This window comes from Vicia villosa, unplaced genomic scaffold, assembly GCF_029867415.1.
Source record: "Vicia villosa cultivar HV-30 ecotype Madison, WI unplaced genomic scaffold, Vvil1.0 ctg.000063F_1_1_2_unsc, whole genome shotgun sequence".
NCBI classification, from domain to species: Eukaryota; Viridiplantae; Streptophyta; class Magnoliopsida; order Fabales; family Fabaceae; genus Vicia; species Vicia villosa.
Window position 1 is genome coordinate 179,320 of NW_026704992.1, and position 26,392 is coordinate 205,711.

Below are 26,392 nucleotides of genomic sequence, written 5' to 3' on the forward strand. Positions count from 1 at the left end.
TATATATGACTAAAATGGCATATATTCTTATAAACAAGTTTAAGTATATATGTCATGTGTAATTTTTTATATTTTCATCAATTATACAAATATTATTGAGAAAACTTTTTTAAAAAAAGAAACAAAAGTTATAATTAGATAATTGAGACAAAAAATATATTAAACATATATTTTAATAAAAATTAATTTTGTATAAAATAATTTAAATGTTAATGTATTTAAAACAATAAGTAAACACTAAAAAAACAAAATTGAGATATAACAAAGTGTTTAACATTCTTTGATTGTTTATCGACATGGTGTCTATTCATCAACAATTTTATGGCTAGTTACATATAGTGATTATGATTTCCCGTGTGAAAATGACTACAATTTTATTTAGAAAAGGGTTTTCAACAACTTGTATATTTATAATTATAGCTAATTAAATCTATCAAAAACAAACATATATTTTTATATTTAAATTAATGACATATTATTTATACTTGAAAAACCATCTTTTTTTTTTCCAAATAATTAGTCAAAATGAATATTTATCTATAAATTGAAATTTTTGTAGATATATTTTTTTAATAATGATAAATATGTGTCTCATATTTAATACTATTTATCAATACAAATATTTGAATTAGTAAAGTTAACGTTTTTTTAAAGAAATATTTGGCCTACCATACACATCACAGTACACTAAAACCTAACCCATAGTCTATAGTTTTTATTTGATTGAACAAAGGCAATAATTATCTCTTTTTGGAACATATATTCAAAAATGAATTTCAATTTTTAAGATGTGAATTACTTAAAAATATGATATATGTATAGTGTATTAACTTTGTTAAAGTTTGCTAGAAATGTTCTATTATATTTTTATGACTTTTATTTGATTTCATGCTAAATTAATCAATATATTACTCCCTTCGTTTAATTTTACTTTTAAAAAGCAATATAAAAATGATAATGTTGAATGTAGATATGTTTTTTTTTACCAAAGCAAACTTAACTTCTTTCATTAATTAAAATAGATTCAATACAACGAGGTATATAATTAACGTAACTACGTTGAGGCCAAGAATTAGCCGCCTTTGTTAAACAATGAGCAATCATATTCGTTTGACGCTTAACAAACTCTACCTCAAAGTTTGGGGAATAAAGTAACAACAACTTAATAGAACGAATGATAAAACTGAACTCGTACCCTCCTATGGAATTGGAATGGATAGCTTGCACCACTTGTTGTGAATCGCTCGCAAAAACAACATGATCAAGATGGAGGGCTAAAGCTCCTTGGATAGCTTCCTTCAAAGCCAAAGTCTCCGCTTCTAGGATAGAAGAAGAACACACATCCCAAGCGACACCCGCATTAATAAAATTCCCCAAATCATCCCGAATACACCAACCTCTATTAGTAGTTCCACGATTGCGGTTAAAACCCGCGTCGACATTACACTTGAACCAACCAGGAGGGGGGATCCATTGATGATTGTGAAGGGGGTCGTCTCTCTTGCCACTTGTGAAAAGCTAACCACCCAAGCCTCGACGCCTCCTCCTTTTCATTGTTCCAAATGAAATCATTCCTATTATGCCATAAAATCTCTACCATCTTAGCAAAGCGCCCAGCTACCTTCCTCTCCTCCTTACTACATAAATTAAGAATGAGAGATCTAATGTCATTAGAAAGATGAAGAAAAGGTGCAATAGTGTCATACAAACCTACTTCCTTCCAACAAGAGTTAGTTTCCGGACACCCGAAAAAAACATGCCAATCATCCTCCTCAACCACCCCACAAAACTGACATGTAAGTGGACAAGGGACATGATGCTGACTTAGCCTAACCCGAGAGGGCAAACATCCTGAACAAATTTGCCAAAGAAGATGTTTCAATCGAGGAGGAGCAAGAATAGACCACAGCCCAATCCAGTTAACCTCATTAGTCTCCGGAATAGTAAGCTTATATCTATTTTTTCCAAACACGGTACCCTGATCGAACACTATATTGTCCGTCCTTTTCATCCTTCCAAACCAATCGATCAACGGTAACGTCCTCAATTAGCGGAACATAAGTAATGGCTTTCGCACCTACACAATCAAACAACTCTCGAATCAACCTCATATTCCATTGTTTAACATTAGGTAACAACAAATCTTTGACAACCAAATTATAAGTACCTTGTTGCTGAGGCCCATTCACACAACCCACGGCTCTCCCCCGAATCCAAGGTTCGTGCATAATCTTTATCTGGCTGCCATCACCTACACTCCACCTACAACCAAGCATAAGAACTTCTCTGGCTTTCCAAATACTCCTCCATACAAAACTAGGATTATATCCGAGATTAGCTTCAAAGAAAGATGTTTTAGGGAAATACCTTGCTTTGAAGAATATGGACACTAGCGGGTGATTCATGATAAACCATCCTTGTTTTGCAACCATCGCCATATTGAAAGCTCTAAAGTCTCTGAAACCAAGACTCCCTTCCTTCTTAGAATTGGTTAACCTATCCCACGCCATCCACCGAATACCCTTATTATTAGACCCACCACACCACCAAAATGCATTCAACATTTTCTCAATATCATTTTCTCAATATCATGTAGATATGTTTTAGTGTCAAACATTGTAATGATTTATTATGAATATTATTATTTTTATTATTGTAATTATTATTTATTTTGAATATGTAACATCAAATAAAAAATAAAAATAAAAAATATTTTGACATCTTTTATAACATTAAAAGACCTATGTGATGATGAAAAGGAAAAAGTCATATAAATAGATGTAGTTGATGTGACTTTGGCTTGCAATAAACAACACATTATACATTATACGAAGACTTATTATAATTTGTTAATATTTTTTTATTATAATTTGTTAAAATAATCTTTAATAAAAATAAATTAATATAGACTAGTAAATCTCTTAATTATAAAGATAGACTAATATGATATAAAATCGGCAACCGTTGACAAATGGAGGCCCTAGATAAATTTTGAAATATAGTATTTTAAATAAAAAATGAATGTTTATTATTGTAACATTTGTATATTAAGTTTGACAAAGTATCGTGACTAAAATATGTGTGCGGTTTCACACCAAACTAAAATATATATATAAAAAAAAAGCGTGTGCTGTATAGGATTTTGTTGACAAGTCTATGTATTTTAACATATAATTTTATTTTATTTTCGAATTATTGAGTGACTTTAAATATAAAAATGAAAAAAAAAAGTGTGCTGTATAGAATTTTTTTGACAAGCCTATGTATATAATTTTTATTTTTTTTCGAATTATTTAGTGACTTCAAATATAAAAATGTAAAAAAAAAAAAAATCAAATTCAACCACGAGCTTTCCATATCAAAGTCACTAGCGAACAACTGGTTTTTTTATTCTTTTAAGAGTTTAATATGTAAATTCTCTTTTGAAAACGTCAAATATATAAAACTCCATACAAAAATTGTGTTAAACATAAAATGTGTCTAGAAGGAAGACAAATAAAAAAGCCTACAAAGATGAAATTACGAGATTAAACACATCTATCTTTGATCTTCTCTAACAAGGCAATTCATTATAAATAAAAAGATGGAATACAAAAATGAGAGGTGATTGGATTAAGATTCTCTCTAGAAGAAACAAATCTAAAAAAAAGACAAGTCAAGTATGTATTTTTATAAAGTCACTTTTAATTTTTATAGTTATGATTTTAAAAGTATCAGTGATTCGATCCATCTATCTTTGAGTTAATAAGGTTTAAGAGATTCTTTTGTAAAAGCTTGGACTACCACAAGAGAGTTAATTTTAATCCAAAACTTAGACCTTGCTTTATCTCTGGCAATGCCAATTGCTCCGAAAATGACAGAGAATTCAGCATGTAAGGAATTGACAATCAGAGTAGGTTCAGAAGGAAAAAAAAAAAAACAAAGTTACCCAAGTGATATCTAAAGATGCCCCCACAACTACTAGATTGGGAAGCCATTGCTCCATCATAGTTGCATTTTAACCAAGACTGTTAGGAGGTTGCTAAATAACCTCCTTCACCACAGGAGCTTTAGGAAAATGCAGATTTATATTCAAATATTTGAGAAGTTTGAAGTCAAGCAATGAGGAGGCGGGTCGAAGTAAAGAGTTGTTACCATTCTGGATGATTTGAGCTTTAATTTTGGAAATACTGCTATTGAAAGTAAGGATGATGTTTAGGAAACTAGTTGAGTTCCTTTACTGTCAAATAGTCGAGAAAATGAAAACAATTGCAACACTAATGACAAGAGATCCCTGAGGAGAGTTGTTTTTGTTTCTAAGAGACCACAAGTCCTCAATAGAAGAGACATTGATGGAAGACTTGAGAGATATGCTCAACTAGTGCCATAATTTAGATGCATAGATGAATTTACAGAAAGTGAGATCAGTAGACTCCGAGTAGCACTTGCAAATGCTATATATAGAAGATAAGGAGAATCCCTAGTGTTGACTAAGCTCGTCAGAATAGACCTTGTGATGCATGAGACTCTAAGCCAAGAAATATTTTGAATGAGGGATATCCTCATTCCAAATCCAGTCAACCCAATTTTAATTTAAGGAAGGTTGCGCTTTGATGATATATGCTAGCTTTAAAGAGAGATTACCATCAACAAAGATAGACTACATTACCTTATCAATGTTACTTCCAGACTTGGTACAATGCTCCAACTCTTGAGCCAGGAAAGGAAACAAGTCGTACCAGGAGGACGAGATGCACCAATCATTATTAATCCAAATATCAACAATGACCATGTATGGACCAATGTCATGCCCTTGAATAATGCTAATACAAGTTTTCTACAGTAAATGCTTGCCACACCAAGAATCTTTCCAAAACTTCATTTTCCTACCTTTACCAATGGTCCAAGTAATTTTGGACGTTGGAAAATTAAATTCAGGTTTGATTCTATAACAAAGAGTTGAGAAAATATGACAATTGATTGTCCTATGCTTCCTGTCAGTTATGGTACCACTCCATATGAAGTTTCTGAAAGCTTGATCAATCATCTTCAAGAGTATACGTTCATAGCTTGATAAATCATACTATGAATAATTGTCCTAACCATCAAAACCCTTCCAACATAAGACAAAGTTGAGCCTTCCTATGAAGATAACTTAGAAATCACTTTGCCATCCAACGTCTGCAAATGATCTATTTTGAACTTTGCCTTTGAAGATTGGAATAACTAAATAGTTGAAGGTTAAGGAGTGTAAGTGATTTTCAAAATATTATTGGAAAGTTGTTTTTATGTATAATATACATAAATTGATATTGAATAAATAAGCACTGGATTCAAACTCGCGCCCCTTGGGTGAAGAAGCGCCCGCCTTACCATTTGAACCAACGCATCATTTATGTACAAATCTGAATGGTAACTATATAACCAATAATTGTTCAGATGCAGAATTTTATTCAAAAGGTGTTTCTTTTCATCAAGTGGCATGAACTTCTCTATAAATAATGGCACTTGGAAATCAGAAAATACACACGAAAATAGAAATATTCACATCCAATTTTCACCATTTCAATTATTCTAAAATCATCCTTTACTTTATTAATGTATGAGTAAAGTGTAGGAAACATTTTCTGTAAACTATTATCAAAAGATACGCTTAGTGTGTTTGTGCAATTCACATTAAGGAATTCAAAGTATCCTTAAGGGAATTCACCGTTAATCTCAATTGCATCCAATATATTATAATTGGTGGGGACGAATTGTTCCTAAAGATTAGTGTGAAATTCACACGCTTTGAGTTTTCAAGTTCGATCTTCATCAACACTTTGTTTGTTCAAAGGCTACCACATATCCACCAACAACCACAAATATCCAACAAGGAGTCCCTCATGAAACCGATGATCCTAGAAAAATTGTAGATTTGGAGGCATTTATGACCTGGCCAGAAGCACTAGAATAGTTTAAGAAAAGTTGTTTGAGGGCCAAAATGTTGGAAGAATTACTTTTGCAGAATTTTGATTTTCAAGTTGAAAATAATTTGATTTTTTTATATTGAAAGTAAAGTGGAGCAAAGATTTTTAATTTTATAATATTCATTAATCATATAATCAATAATTAATTTAATTTAAACAATTAATAAAATAAGTAATGAAAATAAAAACAAAAGTTGGAAGAAGTATAAGAAGTGAAGGGAAGTGTAACTCAAGAAAAAATGGATGGCACAAAGGTCTAAGCCCAACAAGCAAACAAAAATAAGATTAAAGACCAGCAAAATAAACTCGAATTCTCCTGGCCGTCTGATGAAGATAGTATTGATCTAATCTCAAGACACAAAATAGGTCAATCTTTTTTATTCACATGATTGTCATTGCATGGTGATGATCAAATGGGATACATTAAGGGTTCCCTTACATGATCTTCCTCTAGACATTCATCTAACGCCCAAGATATGACCGCGTGGCCAAGATCATTTTAAAATAAAACAAATCAAATGAATAGAAAGAAAATATTGAAATACTTACTAAACCACTGAAACAAAAAAAAACAACAACACACCAAAAACAACTCACTCTGAATCTCTTTCTCAATCAACTCTCATCTTAATTCTATCTTCTTTCACTCTTAATATTTCACTTAGGGGTGGCAAAGCGGGCGGCCCGCCCCGCCCCGTCATATGCCTTCTAAAAAAAGAGCGGGGCGGCATGCCCGCCTAATTGAAATGGGCATAAAAACCTCGCCCCCCCCCCCCCCCCCCCCCCCCCCCCGAGGTGGCGTGTTGGCGGGCTTGTCCGCCTATTTATTTATTTATCATTTTTTTTAATAAGTTATTATACTTTTTACATTTTAATTAGATTTTTCACTTAGTTTTTAGAACAATTTTTTATAAAGTATCTTTTAAATAAATTTTACTTAAATATTACATATATTCACAAATAAATGTATAAAATAAAATTATCAAGAATTAGAAATACTAGAATTAACTAAAAAAGAGTGGAATTAAACAATGTGCTTGTTCATCTAAGACACTTTGTACTAAATCTATAGAAGAGTGGATTTCCTTTCTTGGGTTGGATGCCCCCCAGATGTAGGTGTGGTTTGAACTGAACTGGGTTACCAATTCTCATGTGTTCTTTATTGATTTGTCTTTAATTCTGTGTTGTTGTCATATTGTGTGAAACCTAGTTTAATAATTTGGACAAGTTATTCTAGACATATGGTCCAACATTTGTTCCCTGAGGAATAGAATTTCAATAGGCATCAGAACATACACCCTGTTATGTTTGGGTAAGCTATAGGGGAGATATTTTCTATTCAAATGGACAACACTAAGGATGGAGGGTATGTCAATAATCTACCTATTTTGGATGGCACTAATGGTGGGTTATCAGTGCACGTCATTTAGCAACAAAAAAACCATTGAATTCTGACGAGAATTGAGCAAGATGGAAGCATTTAAGTGGAAAAAGCTAAAATAAGTGCCTTCAGGTGAAGAAAAAGACTTAGTGTAAAAAATGGTGAAAAAGAATCAAAAACACGCTGAAGTATTTGGAATTCACATGTCGAGAACGCATCCGCAATGTAGGTTAACGCGTCCGCGCTGAAAAATTGTGCGCTCGCATTGAGAAGATGATTGGACAACGTGTCCGTGTTGATAAGTGGCGCAACCGCATTGGAGAACTTTCCTGACACGTTTTTCAGTGGCTATAAAAGGGAAAGAAAGAGAAGAAAAAGGAGTTCACCGACCAAGGACGAAAAAGTGATTTTGAGGACGATTTTGGAGCTGTTGAAGACCATTAAAGCCATTAGAGAGCTATTTCTTCAGTGATTTTTATGCTCTTCTCATCTACACTATTGGTATTTTTTTATTCAATATGAGAGCTAGATTTCTCTAGGTTAGGTCCAATTTAATGATGAATCTATTTTTGCTTGATTGGGACATATGATCGGATGATGCTAATGTTATTGTTCTGACTTTTATTATTATTCAATTAATGTTTATGCTCATTGCCTTTCAATTGCTACAGCTTTTGAATTAACCTTGATAGTAGTGACTACTGGCCCTAGGGCTATTTATTTGAACTACTTTAATTGTTGGATTCTCTAATTGACTAGGGATAGTATAATTAGGAATTGTGACTAAGGGATTAACGAGATTTATTGCCTAATCTGACGTGACAATTGGCCTAAGGGATCGGGGAGTTGACACCTAGATTAGTGAGCTATAAGCAAAGGGATTGGGTATAGTGGTAGTGTTAGTCCGTCGTGTAACTTTGTATTCAGTTAATGTGTGTTTCGTCAATCAAGTAGAAATAGGAGATTCTGATAATCCGACCTAACCGCCTTTCTCATTATCGTTTCAAAAACTCTTTTCTAGCGTTTTCGACCAAACAAACTTGCAAACCCTCCAAATAACTGTTTTAAAACAAATTGCACAATATTCTTGTTTTAAGTTTGCAATCCTTGTAGAGACAAATTTATATTTTATTACTTCGATAACGTAGCTGGTTCACTTGCTCGCAAATTGTTATCAGGCACCAATTATGATTATTGGAAATCTAAGATGGTTGCCTTTCCCAAATCCATATATAACAAAACTTGGAAGGATGTGATTAAAGGTTGGAAATTGTCGCGGCGCAAAAAAAAATCCAGCATAACGAATGCTCGAAATACAAAAAAGTTGCCATCGAAGTTTATTTATTTCAAACAGGAAGGGAAAATATTGATAAAACTCTTAGGGTCTGTTTGGGAGTTTGATTTTTGAAGGGTTTTAGAGGGGAAGGCTTTTGAGCGTTGCGTCTATATCTTGAAATGATTGTGCTATTTTTAAAAATTTTAAAAAACAATATACTACATTAGTATATAAAATCATATTGTTTTTAAACTTTTTTAAAAAGTCAAACACATTTCATGATATAGACGCAACCCTCCAAAGCCTTTCCCTTTAAAATCCTCCAAAAACCAACCCCCAAATGGACCCTTAAAGAACAATAAATGGTCGTTACAATCAGATTAGGGTTCGGGAGTCGATTGCACGCAGAGAAAATGCTTCTCCCATCTCTAGTTTTGACACAACAGTCCCACACGGTGATACCATTATTGAAACACCCGACATCAACAGAAATGATCTTGTACGCCTGGGGATAGCTGACAGTCGTGTCAGGTTCAGGGGACTTTGTCTTTGGCAGCATTGTTGAATTCCTCAACAAAGAGCACAGCCTCGTTTGTGATCTCCATTGGATGGAACGCTTTTCGCTAGAGCAGAATGAGGTTCCTTCAACACCACATTTTCCATAGCGTTACACAAACAACTTGAGCACTCTTCTAGTCCTTACATTTAAAACAATTCAACAACCATATTTTGAGATCAGTGCCCTTAAAAATTTGAAGGCCCGTAGGAGGGGCGTACCAAACAAGTTTAGTAATGTGATAGTAAAGAAACATATGACTTTCCGTTTTAGCACTAGAGTAACAATTGGGGGATGTTGTATCAATTCTCGTTCCCCTCTTCTGTAGATTGGCTATGATCGGCATAATTCCTTTAACCAGTCTCCACAAGAAATTCTTTGCATTATTTGGGAATTGAACTTTCCAAATTTCCTTCCACAGTGTACTTCTGTTTTTGCCAGATGGCCTTGCTTCAAGTCTTTCTCTTTCCTTCCCAATACGATGATAAGCAAATTTGACATAATAGCTCACATTCTTTTCGTCATACCAAATCAATTTGTCTTCAGAAAGTCTGTAGGAAATAGAAATGCTAAGAATCTGATTTGCTTCGTAGTCATTGAAAGCTGAAAGAACCAAATCCTTTCTCCATTGTCTTTGATCCGGATCAATTAGGCCATCAACTGTAGCATCACTGCTGAAGTTGCCAATGCGACTAACAACTTTATCAATTAGGCTCGAAGGGATCCAATTATCCTTCCAAATTATGACACTCTTGCCATTACCTACTTGCCACCTTCCAAATCCTAGATCATGTAGTTGGTGATTGCATTTCTTTATTGAATGATTTCAACTTTGCTATTGTTAGTTTTATAGGAAGGGATTGAAATTTGGAAGCCCATAACCTTGTTGGCCTAGCTTTGCGTTTTGGTTCTAGAACCTGTCTTGGAGACATGGTTTCCTTTGTTATAAAAAAATATATATATATATATATATATATATATATATATATATATATATATATATATATGTGCATATTCCTTCTTCAAAATCGCATTTTCATTTTTTAAATTTCATATTTATTAGTTTATGAAACTTTTATTTGCAATGGCCTAGAAATATGCTTATGTGGCTACAGTTACTCCAACAAAGGAGTCATGAGATTGAGTTGTTTTATGGTTTGTTCATGATTCTTGATTTGAATGCAAATCAAAAGCTTTTTTTGCCATGGAAACACTTCTTTTAATATATTATAACAAAGGGTGATGGTGATTGTTTTAACATCGCACAGGGTACAATCTAATTGTCTTTTTAAAAGGAAAAAGCAATTTATCAATTCCAAAACAAAACAAAACAAAAAAGCTTCTATTGTCACAAATAGTTTGAACTTTGCAGAAAGGTAAACATTGTTTAAAATAAAACCCTTAACCACTCAATACTGTGAAAGTTGTTTCTGTAAACTATTGTGAAGAGTTTATTACAATAAACAAAATATAATATCAGATAAGTCACAAGTTATATACATGGAATATTTTAAGAGATTCCTGCAATTACAGAATCTACAGTGTCTACACAGAAACCTGAACCATTTCATAAGTCAACAAATAACCAAATCAATAATGTTCCATAGAATTATTTTTGTTGGTTATTGTACATGATATGAGCATAAGCAGATCCTATGCAATTCAAATGAATAACAACACCAATTGAAAAAACCAAGTAAACCAAATTTATAGAACTAATCACAGGAAGCATTTGAGTTCATTCATTCATTATAAACAGAAAAATTGTAATGTCACAAAAGCAAGAGATAAAAAAAAAAAATCATTCAACAACAACAACAACAAGAACCCTTTCGAAATCTAAGGAATGTAATCGTTTTCTATCGTCGGCCTTGTTCGAGTCCCAATTGCCAATGGTGCTTTGGTTCCTCCAACAGATGTCATCTGCAAGGTCTCATTGCTATCAGCTCTCCATTCCATTTCCTGTATCTTCATCCCGTTTTTTATCTTTACCAATCGAACAACCAATAAACTCAATAGTATCAACAATACGCATCCACCAACCAACGATCCGATGATTATCCACATCTTAAACTTTTTCTTCCCGCGACCGTTATCAATATTGGCAGCAACAGCAGCAGGTGCAGGGGTCGGTGCGTTAGACTCAACAACAATCGAGAAATGCCCTTGCTGCATTGTTGAACAGATGTTATCGGATGGTAGAATATCGAATTGCACCGAACCGTGTAGATCAAAATACACACATTTAGGAAATGAACCATATGGTGCTGATTTCACATCATGGAACTTGATCAAAATCGGTTTATCAGAAGCTCTTATATCCAATTCAGGTAACTTTTCAGCACTCAAATCAACACCACTATATGATAACAGACCTAAAACAGGAGCTAGATACGTGTAACCGGGCAAAGGGTAGAATTTCTCAGACCAATTTCCTAAGTTATGGTAAACCAAAACAAGCCTCTCTACATAAGGCTGCTCAACAACCCCTGGTGGGATCTGAAACTCTTTGTAGGCTTCAACCCCTCTCATTCTTAAACTACCACTTCTAAGCCTCAATGCAGAAACATTAACCCCTATTAGGTTATAAGGCAATTGAGCATCATAAGGTACACCTGTTTTCGGCTTAGAGAACGCCTTAAAGGCGTAATCTTGAAGAACGGAATCGAGTGTTCTTGATGGAATATCATCATCAAATGGAATCTGAGCAAATGAAAATGACAGTGAAAGAAACAATGGCAATGTGAAAGAAACAATTGCAAGGAGAAATTTTGCAACCCTCATCAAGATAAGTTTTTCAAGTCAAAGTTGAAAAAAAATAAAAGACCCAATGAAAACCTAACACTAAGAGACACAATTAGAGAGGGTAAAATGCAAGAGTGAGTGAAAAAGAGAGAAACTTTATAGCTTACACAGCACAAAACGGCCATGAATGTTCAACATTGTGTTGTGGTGACTCTGCAGATGAAAACAATGTTAGAACAAATTTTAACAGAAACTCGCTGCAAGAGAGATAAAAATCAGATCTTTGAAGAGACTAGGAGCTTTGGTGAAATGGGTTTGTGAGAAAATCTTGAGATTTTTAACAAAGAACTAGTTTGGTGATTGAGATTCAAGGAAGAAGGAAAGGGAAAATTTTGGTTTTTTTCCCTGAATTTGGTTTGAAGAGAAATAATGGAAAGAGAAATTAGCAAATTGGGAAGAAAGGAAGCAGAGAATGGGGAGAAGATGTAGGGAGCGGCATTGCGATAAGAGATTGAGAGTGGAAGACACACTGTGGTATTAGTGCATGAACACACTCTTTTACAGTATTTAATTTGTGTTCAACAAAAACCCTTAATTTTATATAGAAACTATTCTCTAATTTTAGAATTTATTAGGCTTTTTTTATAAAAGGAAATATTATTTATAATATTTACATTCAAATTCTTCACTGGTTTGCTAATTGACTAATTGAGTGAAAAAATCATTATTTCAATTCGTTTAATTTAAAAACTTTCTTTTACTATTTTCTTTTTAAAAATTAGGTAAGGATGTTACAGGTATTAATGTAAATTAATTTTACAGTTACTATATCTAATGAGAATTTACTACTTTGTCATGGTAATAATAAATCTGTTTGAATTCTGAATCGTTCAAATTCAATCTAAATTTTATTTTACCTTCTCAATAATTGAATAGTCAAAACATATAAGTTGCGGAACTATACTCATTTTTGACTCTATTGGGATCCAAAAAAGGTGAAAAGAATTGTAAATATGGGTCAAATCAAAGAGTACAAAACAAAGTACGATTACATTAATCAATATAGGTTGTATTAGTCAGTAATTGGATATGAGATTTAATGGTACTCGGAATCTAGTGAATGCCACAACCAACTATTTGTTCCATGTAGGGTTAGCCTAAATAGGGAAAAAATGAGTGACCATCCAAAGCCTTAACACTGTTGCAGGAGTACTTGATAAGATTCTTAATCAAGGAAATGTGTTAAATAAACATCACTGTTATGTTGCCAATTGCAATACCATGATCATTTATCAACCTTCTCAATACTTACAACAACCATTTGACAAATCACAAATGCATACTATATGCTTAAGAAAAAGTAGGTGTATAAATAAGGATAAAAATAAAATGCCATCCCCTAAATAACTCCTGAAATAATGGGAAGCTGCTATATCTACAAAGGACACCAACAGCAAATCACACAAAGAAGAAGTTATTAATATCCACACTCAAGATCACAAAAACAGTATGAATTAAATAAGCAAATACTGGTACTCTATCACTGTCACTAATGTGTACTATTTGCTCACTTAGATCAACAAATACGCATTACTAAGATGCACATGACGAAGTGAACTAGAGAAATAACAGTACTTTGATATACATAAACTATATATTTTGGCTTGTGGCAAATATTGCTATACAGAAAATAGCTGGTTTGGGTTATATAGGCTGGTATTATAAAAAGAAAATTAAAAAACACTAATAAAGTTACACAATATAAGGTACAAAATTACATCAAGCTAATGTCACCCAAGATATATAAAATGAGCAACATGCAAATGACAAATCATAAAGGCATCAAAACCGCTACATCACCACTGCAATAGAAGAATTTCATGTCATTTTATATCCTTTCCAGCTATAGAAGAGATGCTTGTCCCTTCAGAACTCGTTGAAACCTTTACATTCTTTCCTGATATGGGACATGAAATGCTTCCTGTTAATTCTGAACCCATGCCAAGTTTGGCTTCTGAAGGCAATGATAGGGATGTTGCAGATGGAGTAATAGAATCTAGGGACTTGATAGGCACTTGGGGTAGGTTAAGAGGATTAACTTCAGAGACTTCCTCATTGCTCTCGTCTAAGTAGACAACATCTTGCATCGTAAGCTGATGATATTCAACAACCTCCCTCAGAAAGCGATTCTCACGGGCATAAACGGAGTTCTCATGGGCCAAGCGAGCTTTCTCAGCTAGAAGAGTTTCAAGTTGAAGTCGTACCTGTAAGGAAAAATGATATTACTAAAATACAGAATATTATGGTGAAATGAGCATAGTCCGAAAACATTTTTCACAAGCATGCAATGTGGTTAAAATCTAAGTAACCATATCAACTGACTCAAGACTGAAATATGAACCAGAGCTGGGAAAAACTCAAATTCTATCATTCTAAATTTGGATACGGCTCTTCTATATTCTTTTTGAGTGTCTTCGAAGGGGAAGTAGGGAGTGGTAAAAGCGTTTTCTTTAATAATAATTAGAGTTGAGAAAAAAGAAAGTACAAACAAGTGAAGGATAACAAAGGAAGGGAATCCAAATACATCAAGTCTTTTGGATACTTACGCCATAATAATTTGTGTTTACCTTATGTAATTATCTAGAAAACATGCTAATGGAATTTTAGTTTAAGGGGACATCTGAGAGAGCTTATTCGGGCTTATTTTATGACAAACACTTGTTTTAAATGTTTTAAAGACATAAAAATAGCTTATGATCTAATTTTCTTGGCTCGGCAGAACGGTTAATAGAAATATTTTGTACAGAACTTATACATATGCAAAACTAAAGAATATGTGTAAAAATATATCGAACTTTAGGGAATCATGACATACCATGTTCCCGTTGGCCCCATCTTTTCATAGTAACTTTTTTCTTTTATACAAAATAAGTACTCCAAAATTCATGTCTAGAAATAGTTTTACCAGCTCATGTCCAACATCAGTTCTCTTGGACTTCGCATTATGTATTGGGAACCCGAAATTCACTGTATTTAATTGATTCAAGAAGAAAGAAAACCGTAGAAAGGGAAACAATCCCAGTCTACCCCAAAGACAAGTTCCTCGAAGAAAAAGGGAACTCCCTGTGCCTACTATGATAGTTCACTCAATAATCTTGCATCACCATCACAACTCACACAGCTCATCATTTACACTACTAAGGCATAACAAACTGGCCAACTAAGGAGCCTACCCCACTCTTTATATACTATATATCCTTACCGGTTAACACACTCTTAACTACATTTTCTCTGGGTTACGCAGTTGGATCTCTATAATACCCACCCCTTTAAATACAGCCTCGTCCTCAAGGCTAAAATTTGTATCCACCACCAAAATTTGCCTCTATCGAATACAAAATTGAGCAACCCGTGAAATTGAGATTCATTCTCCAATTGGCTTCATTAACAAAAACTGCCATAGGGAAGTTGAATTTTTTTCATTTCTTGTTTCCATATCTATAAAGATGAATGCCAAGAAACCACTCATGTCAAAAGAAGGTTCAAAGTTTCCCTTACTCCCATACCCCTATTTCATTGGATTCCACAAAACAAGACTGTATGCTTTTGCACCAATTTGAAAACAATCCCCGGGCGTCCGAGAAACATGCACATATTTCATATCCATCTCAAACAAATTAGTTTCCCAAAAAGCATCCCTGTTAACACAAGATCTCACAACATAGACATGCAACTCTTACTCATTTCGCAAAATTGGTTTTGTAGAGACAAAAAACTTAAGACACAAAAACACCAGAACCAATAGATTTACTCCATGCAACACTGCAACACAGTATATTGATTGTGTTAAAGAGAAGAATTCTTGGCAACAGTGGGTCCTAAATGTATCTCTTCAAATTCATCAATCCTCAACTTTTAGATTTTAAATTTACTTCACAAAAATAGGATGACAAGTATTTCACAGCTGCCTTTGGTCTGTGCAGCAAGCAAAGAGCCCCGCTTAATAAATATGACTCAGAAAAATGTAAATTTTTTAACATTACCTTCTAAGATAGTTAATTCAAGCTTCAAATATGCTAGAAGAGCAATAACAGATTGTTTAACCAAATCTTCTGATTTTGTTCTGTTTTCTGGGCATAAAAACAGGGGCAGTGCCCCAATATCCTATCTCGTATTTGCTTATCTCATTTGAGCTTGTCCACTTGAGATGGGTTCATTAAAGCCAAAAAAGGAGGTTGCAGATATTTTAAGAGAGAAGCTGCAAGTACTCTTTCAAGTGCCCGGGCTAGATCTTGGCCCATTATATCTAGAACTAAGACAGATCAGCAGTGGGACATGTCATCTATGACGGGTGCCAATAACTCAACTTTGACTTTGGTGAGGCGAAGGGACTACCAAAGATTAATGACTTGCCGCGCTGGTGCCGATGCCTCAACCTTGGCAATGGCCGGACACTGGGACTGCAGAAAGTAAAATAACTTAAGTGGGACATGGCATGTATGACTGGTGCCAATGACTCAACCTTGACTTTGGTGACGTGAAGGAACTACGGAAGACTAATGATTGTGTTGATACCAACGATTAGAGAGTCTACTATTAGAGATCAAATTGATATAAGTTATTGATATCATGATTTGTTCTTGACTTAGGATTGAGTCTGTATCTCCATAAATAGGAATTTATATTGAATCTTTTGTAACAAGTCAATAGCTATTATCAATAATATTTTTCTCTCATCTTTTACACATAATCATAAATTCAACATGGTATCTAGAGCTTGATTGGGCGTGGCACTAATCTGCTGTGGAGTTTCCATAAGGTAGGGAATATAACAAATATTCTTTTTCTCTGTGCAAGATTCGAAATCTGCCACTGCTGCTGTCGCAATCACCATCTACAGTGGCGTTCCCAGTGACTGATAACCACTATCAACCTCAACTCTTCCAGAACGCCCCATCTCTCAAAACTCGTCGTCAAACGCTGCTTCATGCCTGCTTCTTCTCCGCCATGTGAGTCCTACTCGTTGCCATCTCCTCCGGGCATGAAGGTGCGTCCAGTCGAGCCTCCGGTCTCCGTCTTGCTCATTCAAACATGGTTCTTCCTTCTCTCTCCTTGAATCCATCTCCATTGGAACATCATAGCTGCTGCATAGATTCTGTTATCCCACAATAACACAACTGGCAAGGACCCATTGGTTGACGGAGATAAATTGCAGTCCAGCAGCCTTAGCATTAGAAACTCAGCCAGCAAGTGGCTTAAGTATTGATGACCCTATGGCCTACTCTAAAAAATTATGTACGTGTTTCCTATCTAAAATCATTTTCCAGCAAACCACTATCAGTTTGGGCCTGGCCAATTAGGTTTAGACTCCAATAGTAAATTGCTCAATTGGCCCCTTGATATCCCTTTCTCATCAAAGTAAAATCTGCAATTGAATCAAGCGCTAGAGCCACTGTGCTGAATATCCATTTTGCCCTTAATTTCTCTAGATCCATCTCTCTCTTAATTTCACTAACAAATACAAAAGTACCATATTTCCATTTTTTCTTGTTTTCAAAACTTTGTATAGAAAACAATTTACTACAGTTGTTTTCACTGTTTTCTACAAAACTTTGAAAACCATAGTTGTCAATCCTGGATACAGAGCAGTTGCATTGAGCAGGGCGGCCGCAATTTGATATATTTAGGAACTATTATAAAATTAATAAAACACAGCTGCTGAAAAATGAAATAAATTACTCAAACTTCATGAAGTATTCATAATTAGAAGTAAAAGCCACAAGTCTTGAGCAAAACAAACTTATAAATATAAAACTCAAAAGAGGAGAAAAGAGTAGAAAATGAAAGAGATTATAAAGAGAAAAAAAACAGCAACAGAAAAGAGAAGAGAAGACATGAAACAAAACATAAAGACTGAAGAATCAACAGTAAGAAATAGAAGCTAATTATCAACAAAATGGAAAAGACAAAAACAGAGGAAGGAAGAATAGAAGCAGAGAAGTAAAGAAAGACAAAAACACTAAGAATCGAAATAAAAAGAAGAAAAGAGAGAACTTGACCTGCGAGCAGAGATAAGAATGAGTCGTGCAGTCAGAGAAAGAATGGTGGGCCACGAACATATACAGAAGAGAGGAATGAGTCGTAGTATCATACGCAGTTGCATGGTAGAAGAAGAAAGGATTTAGAGTTTTTGGGTCAAAATTCCCAAAACAACCCTGCAAAGGGTCTAAACTTAAGGGTACAGTAATCTTTTGGCCAATCATAGTTGTAGCGGCCGCACCGCTCCAACCACGGAACAGGGCGCTTTTTGGTACCACTATCCCGGCCGCTATCACCGCTATGCTCATCTGAGACACACCAACGCGTGTGAGGGCGGAAGACCACCGCGATATTGAAAGACAATAGGTAAAACGCGCTTTTATGCTTTATTCCTCAGCCCAAGGCTGGTTTTTATAGAGAGAATACAATTAATTACAATCAATTATCTCCTTTAATTAAGGAGAAAATTGTTACATTGGAAAATAAACGGACATAATGGAATTCTCTAGAATTGCTTAGAAGACAATAAAATAGGGAAATAAATATTGATGTATTTTCCAATTTTCTCACACTTTATCACTGTTTATATTATTAAGCATAAATAACCTGCCAACTAAGCAGCCTACCCCACTCTTTATTAATCATATACCCTTACCACCCTTTTTAGTACATTATATCCTCAGGCCCTTACTCGGACTCGGGTTTCTAACACTATGTGTTTCATGTAATTGTAGTCATGGGATGTGTTTGCAAAGGTAGGAGTTGTCTATATCATAGGGAGATATGAAGTATGTGAAATGAACAATAGATGACATGATAAACGTTAAATATCTATCTCACTGAAAGACAAGGGTCATAATGAAACTAAAAGAAGGAAGTCAGCAAACAAAAAAGATGCATACCAAATCATCATCGTCTTGGCTATCTCCCCTTTCACGATTTATACGGAGGATTTTATTTTCTTCCTCTAGTTGAGCACATCGATCTTTTGCAAATGCCAGATCAGCTTTGACAGTCTTCAACTCCCGAAGAAGCAGTTTTGCTTTGGCAGCCATTGCCATTGCAACCTGCACAAAACCAGATAGTAAATAATGCTTCAAAGACATTCATATCTTCTGACAAATGAACAAACCTACTCAAAATAAACATTTCCTTTGGGAAGGATATATAAAATCAAGAATATTAATGACAATCCTTTACCTTAAAAAAACCATTAAAAGGAAAAGAAAATAAATTAACATAATTATTTGTTATTGGAAGAATAAAAAACATAGTATATAAGAGCAGTAAAGGCCAGAGTAAGAATGAGTTGAGACAGAGCTGAAAACTAACACCAAAATACTAGTATAGCATTACTCTTGCTTCAGACTTCATGTCCATAAAATGGACCTAGGAAAATCATGGCCCTGAGTAAGCTTTAGCCCCCAAAAATATTTACAGATGATAATAGGTTCACATCTTAATTTTATGACAGACAAAATTAGTGATTAGAAGGTGAAAAGATGGTTGAATTTAATAGATATATTCAACGAAACCAGAAGACAGAAGCATCATTTAGCAATGTGATATAACCTATGTCAAACTAGCGTATATTTCGGCTTAGATGAAGGAAAAAATTAGCTTTTAGCATCAGAAAATTACAGTAGTAAATAAATGTACTGGACAACTATAAAGCACTGCTGCTTATCTTTTGTCATATGTCAGGCATGGTCACTCAAACAACACTCCAACATTATTTGCAATTTTAAGAATTAAAAGGATGAAAAATTAATAACGGTGTAAGTTGTAACTAACACTTATTTAAACATGTAGCAAAAATGTCTATATTTCCATATTGATTAGCATGCACAAACACGCAGTCTTAATATTTTGAGGTAAATGTGCTTTTTACTTTGAGGTGTAATAGTCACTGTATCATGTCAATTTGTATCGTGTACTATCCATGTGTTTGTTTCATAGCATAGATGAATCATTCATATATTAAGTCTTCAATAGACAACCGCTCAAATTTTTCTAACTTTAATCCTATCGCAATTCTTGGATTGGCTGAATCTGATAGCCCATGATATTTAAAACACAACCAACACAAAAAATGCAGTATATTTTAGCAAAAACACATGAAAATGTGACAGATAAATTTTAAAAAATAAACATAAACCAAGAATGTTTAACATTTGTTGCTACAGTACTTAACCCCGTATGTATGGTTACCACATAAAAAAGTAATACACAGTTGCCACCTTACGTCGCGAGATGCCTTCAGCTGAAGTTCTTGGTCTGCATGCTTTGGCGACTTCTGGGTCCGCATCTGGGGTTCTTGCAACGTAGTAGAATGGTTTGTTCCCTGATTTTGTACTGAAATGTTTCCAGGCTTTTTCCTGATATGTTTACGGGTTTCCTGAATGATATCTGAAGTCCGATTCTCAACAATTGTAAAACCTTCCTGCGGATACGAATTGCAAGGGCATAATAAGATCACAAAGCATATCCTTATGGAAGAGGGTAGGAGAATATGTAGTTACACTTAAAATTCAAAAGCATAGGATAAACAACATACTATAAAACATTCCCATAATCCCATCACTGTCAATTACATAAGCCTAGATCCAAAAGGCAAATGCATAAGTAAAATACCGAGGTAGAAATAAGATAAACATCCCATCCGGCCACAAATATAGAGAATGAAAATATAGATCTAAACATTAGCAACAATATACTATATCAAATCTCACCTCGAAAGATTTACCAATGGTGCCACCGATTTGAGTAAGCGAGGATGTGATCGCACCTAATCCCCTAATAATTGTTGGACTGTCTCTTTTGAGATTTTCTTCCTCTAAGTGATTCAAATTTTGGCCCTGCACAGAGAATGACACTAGCATACAATTTTACGGTTCAAATATAATGAATAAGCAGTTAATTACTAGTCATATGAAAGAGTATGAAAATTAAGTGCATGGTTGTATATGGCCCCCCCACATTTTGTGTACTTTGCAGTAAGAGTTGGATCTACGGACCAATGAAATCATATCAAACTACTCAATTTCTTTCCCAGGGATAACATACAATTTACAAAGCAGCATCCTAGATTTTGAGAGAGATATATAAACTCACCTTGCCCCTAGATGTTACATCAGAAAATTGTGATCTTGGTGACCCAGGTATTTCAGATTCCCGTGTTAAACCATCATCCTCGAGAATTGATTTTGCTTTTCTAGCAAGAACACCCCAAAATCCATTCTTTGACTCATCCAATCTCTTCATAGATGTATATTCATAAGCTCTTGAATCCTATATTTACAAACACCATGGTAAGTTTAGCAACACTAGCCTAAATTTTGAAACTGAATGATACATTTGGCAGAGACTAATAAAGATTGAGAAAAGCAAAAAAGAAAAGTAAGCATATGTTAGACATGCATTTCCAATCTTCACTGCATGCATATGAAATCAGCATTCACTCCATGTTACATGTGCATAATAATTTGTAACAAATAGATCTTGCAGATATCTCATCTAATTATGCATTACAACAAATTTAGAACTAGAACTGTATGCACATCAACAATTAATGGAAGCAGCTTCCACATCTGGGTTATGGGTAATATCAACCAAAGAATCAGTCTAACAAGAAAAATAAACAAAAAATTGAAGTAAGGAATAATCAGAGAAATAGTCACACACACACACACACACACACACACACTGATCATAAATGCCAGACATTTCTGATTTGAGGTCTTCTAAGGAAATGGAGATGATAGAGTTTATGAGCTAGTTTCAATAAACCTTTCAATATAAGCATTTATTATAGAGAAAGAGAAAGTTGGTACCTAATATCTCATAAGTTGAAATCAACTTCTACACCTTAACTTCTACAAAAACTCCCTTTTCACCCTATCTAATACAAAAACTCCCTCGCCTAACTTCTTCACTTCAATAAGAAATTTCTTGTAAGTTAGTAAAACTTCTGTTGAGATAGAGATACCTATGATGGAAGCCCGGACTCTGACACGGACACCGAGACACGACACACACTTCGACACCAATAATGTCAAAAACATAAAAAACCGACCTTGTTACATATATGATAGTATTTGAACCTCATTTATCCATCTATTGTTGAAAGAGATATAAATATTCGAATCAATAACATCTTCAATTTTTCATTGATAACATACATTGCTTCAATACATGTTTATCCCTTTTAGATGTGTGAGATTTGTCCAAAAAATGTATAGGGTGTGTTGAAGCAAAGAAAAAAAACAAATGCTTTTTGAAACACTTGTCTGAATTGTCTGACATATGTAGAATGAATGTCATACAAGTGTCACACAATGATTTAAAGAGTGATGAAGCTTGACATGAGTCATACAAGTGTCAGACACCAACTGTATGTCTACTCCTAGAGGTGTCTATACTTCATAGTGAGATACTCCCATAAACTAGAAGCTAATCTAAACAGGAGCAATAATTATAAACACCCGGTTTTCAATAATTTCCTTAAAGTTTATGTATTCTTAGAGGAGTAATTTTGAATTGGCCATACACACCATTGCTACACTGAAGTATTTCTATCCATTTCTGTTCTTCCCTTTTTAACTTGAGCTTTTAGAAGAATTTTGATCTGTATCTAATTTTCTTCTACCTTTAAAAAACATTATACTATATACATAAATCAACAACAACAATACTTGAAAAATCATATACTAGAAAAAATAATCATCAGCAATACAGTCTAATTTGCATTACTATAGTTAAACCTATTGAACAAAAACAGCAAAAACCAAAGAGTGAGAGAGACCTTTGCGGAGGGAGGAACAGTTGGAGTAGGTTGAGAACGAGGAGAGGAGAGATTGGAGTGACCATAAAGAGACGAGAGCGAAGAATCACGCCGCGCCGAAGAAGCTCTGATAGCTTTAGCAGCAAGGGAAGACGAAGAAGTGTCAACGCCGTCATAGTTCGAGTTCGAAGAAGAAGGTGTAACAGGATTAGGGTTTCGAATTGGTTCGGTTTCGAAAATCAAAGGAGAGGATTTGGAAGTTCCGTATTGTTTTCTTCTATACGCCATCGATTCAACAACCTCTCGATTTTCTGGATCCAATTGAATCTCTGCACGAAATGGTTCGTACTAGAAAAAAAATGAAACTGGCACTGTGAGGAACTGCCACTTCCAGAATCTTCGTAGGTGGTGGTAATTGGATTCCGATCCGATCATGAACCGCTGGAAATTAATATTCAATGGGAAGTAGTACAAGTTTGATGCGGCTGGGTTTATTACATCGACTTAAATTTAAAATTAAATAATTTATTTTCTAACATGATGAGAAATACTACTGCCTTTTTTTTCTTTTTCCTTTATTATCTCTTTGTCACTCTTTCTTTTAACTTTTTCTTCTCTATCTTCATTTCAATATTTTGTGTTTTTCTATCTCTTTCTTCTACTTATCTCTTTCTTTTATTTTATTTTTACCTTGGAAAAAAAATAAAGCATAAAATTATCTAGAAAATAAAGTTTCACTAGAATCGACTATCAGAAGAGTGATGATTCTAATATGAAGTTCCGTAAAAGATCGATACGCTGCATTATTACTAGTTTCATGTTTTGCTAGGTAGTCTGCACAAACATTCACCTCCCTAAAAGTATGAAATATTTGAACTTGTCATTTCTTAGAAGAAAAATCTTTAACATTGTGAAGAATCACGTCACAATGATGTCAAGCATTAACAGACTTTGAGATAAGTTTGATAGCAGATTGGAGTCTGAATAACAGATCAGGTTTTTGATGTCAAGTTCTCAGTATTCAAAATCATATTGCTACCTTTGTGTGCATTCCACGTGATCGCTCTTGTTGGATGAGATATATTATGCTTGAGAAAATATTTAGTTAATAGATTAGTATACTTCATTGTGATGAGTTTCAAAGTATAAGAATATATCATTTTATTCGCAAGACATAGTTTGTTCCTAGCGTGCCACTATAATTGAATTGATTACAATCTGCACAAACAACTGTTGTGACTAACCACTACTAAGACTACCATCTTAGTCTTCCCAAAGCTTCTGACATAGCCGGTCCTTTGAGGAACACAATACCTTCCTACAGCTTCTGACCAACTGGTCCTTTATGAGAATTGTTAAGAACCTTCCTAAAGCTTCTGACCAACTAGTCCTTTAGAAAGAACAAACAACTGTTTTATTTTACAAGGTTTGTTTATAATATAATGCTTCTACACAAGTATGTGTAAACTTAATTAATTACATCATAAGATCCTAATACACACTAAGAATATTACATTATGTTTCAATGCATAGTTTTCTTTTCTTCAAGTAGCTTCTTCACAGACAACAACCCAAAGCTCTTGAATTTCTTACGATTTCTTCTACATAAGCTTCTGAAAGCTTGTTGATCTTGATGTAGCAAAGAGAAGAACTTTCTTATCTTGATTCAACTTAGAGTATTTTGGACAACAGCCCTTACTCTATTTAATTCAATGATCACTTCAGAGCACAACATTTATGTTGTGAATTTGTAATTGAAGCTTCCATGATCATCTTCATTATCAACTAGTAGAAGACCCGTGCGGCCGCACGGGTAAGTCAAATCTTAAGATAAATAATGTATTACAAATAAAAAAATTGAATGAGGAATGTTAATTTTAGATTAACAAAATATAATATAGATGAAATGAATCTACATATAGTAGCTATGTAAAAAAAAAAGAACATGGAAATGTAATGGTAATACATGTAAAAAAAATGATAAATTTAATATGTCTAATAACTATAAATATTTACAAATATGACTAATAACTATAAATATTTACAAATATTACTGATAATCATAAACATTTATAATATTTTGTTGTTAAATAAAAAAAGGTATTGTGGTGATAGTGTCATGTGAAAATAGTGAGTTTATCCTAATAATATATATTTATAATATTTTGTTGATTAAAATAAAAAAGGTATTGTGGTGATAGTGTCCCGTGAAAACTTCTTAGATGAATAGTTTTCAATTTTAATTGCTATATAATTTATTTAAATGCAATTATAAAATATGAAATAATAAATTTTATTGTATAATACAATTTAGACTATAAATTGTTCCAAACATCTCATATTTTATTCAAATAATACGAGGAATTGAAAAACTTGAATTTATAGAACTCAATTTAATGTCATAGGTATATATTAGATATATATTAAGTTTATCTTCCATCTTTGAATCATTGTCATGCCTTTTAAAACAGTCAGCCCAAGGATCCCTTGATCCAACACCACCAGATTAGTAGAATCCACCAGATTAGTAGTCATGCATGGCGTCTAAAGTTATCATCAACTCCAACTCCATCTCAGATTAGTTTTTTTTACAATGTAATTTATGCCTTTCTTTGGTATTGAGTAGGATAACAAATTATAAAGGGACTGAATATATTCTAAACAAATTTGAGATGGAATTCATGTAATTTATGTCTTTCTTTTCCATTTTTAATTTTTTAATATTTAGATCAATAGTTTCATTTTTGCCGTTTTATATAATTTTAATAATAAAAAATTTATCAAAAATTTATTACCTTTTACTCACTACAATGATCAAAATTAAGTATAATTAGATAACAAAATATGAAGGAAATATTTTAAAAAATATTAGATGATTAATAGAACACCTAAAATCAAGCCATGAGACAATATCATCATGTACATCATCTATTCTATCATTAGGTTCTCCTTCCAAAATGCAGTGGTAACCATTTTCATATAGCTTTAAAGTTTTATCCTTGCTAGATGCATTTTCATAAAGAAATTGGCTCACTAATGGATATGTCACCTTGTCTGCAACTCCATGAAGAATAAATAATGGTGCTGATGTAACACTCTTCTAACCCTGCGAAATAATAATATAATTTCAGAGTAAAACATATAAAAAGGATGATACAACTCGCCAAAAATCACTTTTAAAAATGCATGTCATGCTTATCACGAGGAACTCAATAAATAACATTTACTGAAACATGTTAACACAACGGAAATAGGTTCATAAGTTGAATAATATTAAACCATCAGTTATCATCTCCAAAAGGTCACCACCTCAAAACTTAACAAAATTATTCAACAAAATAAAATAAGAGTTATCAAACAACTCTAAAACAAACGAGCGTTCCCCCAGTGTTACAAGACCAGAGCATGACACTCGACACAACTGACACTAAACGGATTACTCTACGAGCTATCCTCACCCAAGCATAAAAGCCGCTACTCCTCAATCTGAAAAATGTCAATATTAAGGGTGAGACATATTCACAATTAACAAATGTTATGAGTTCATAAACAACAAAATACCATAGATACGTTATTCACCCTATCATACATATTCTAGATTGAGAATTATTCACACCACAATTCATAGGATACAACCAAACACAATTCACCACACCACATTATA

General features: G+C 33.8%; 3 protein-coding genes across 3 annotated transcripts; all 3 read right to left on the reverse strand.

Annotated features, from left to right (window-relative positions):
- Positions 1–1,955: 1,955 nt before the first annotated feature.
- On the reverse strand, positions 1,956–2,564 carry LOC131623431 (uncharacterized mitochondrial protein AtMg00310-like). Its single transcript, XM_058894438.1, has one exon. The coding sequence runs from the start codon at positions 2,562–2,564 to the stop codon at positions 1,956–1,958; it is 609 nt and encodes a 202-aa protein (XP_058750421.1).
- An 8,280-nt stretch (positions 2,565–10,844) lies between these two features.
- Positions 10,845–12,498, reverse strand: LOC131623429 (uncharacterized). The gene has a single exon (XM_058894436.1). The coding sequence runs from the start codon at positions 11,943–11,945 to the stop codon at positions 11,001–11,003; it is 945 nt and encodes a 314-aa protein (XP_058750419.1). The 5' UTR covers positions 11,946–12,498; the 3' UTR covers positions 10,845–11,000.
- Positions 12,499–13,625: 1,127 nt separating this feature from the next.
- On the reverse strand, positions 13,626–23,265 carry LOC131623435 (uncharacterized). Its single transcript, XM_058894442.1, has 6 exons — positions 22,750–23,265; positions 21,060–21,236; positions 20,678–20,803; positions 20,191–20,388; positions 18,848–19,012; positions 13,626–14,170 (listed from the first exon to the last, which is right to left on the reverse strand). The coding sequence occupies exons 1-6, from the start codon at positions 23,014–23,016 to the stop codon at positions 13,790–13,792; spliced, it is 1,314 nt and encodes a 437-aa protein (XP_058750425.1). The 5' UTR covers positions 23,017–23,265; the 3' UTR covers positions 13,626–13,789.
- Between the last annotated feature and the right edge of the window lie 3,127 nt (positions 23,266–26,392).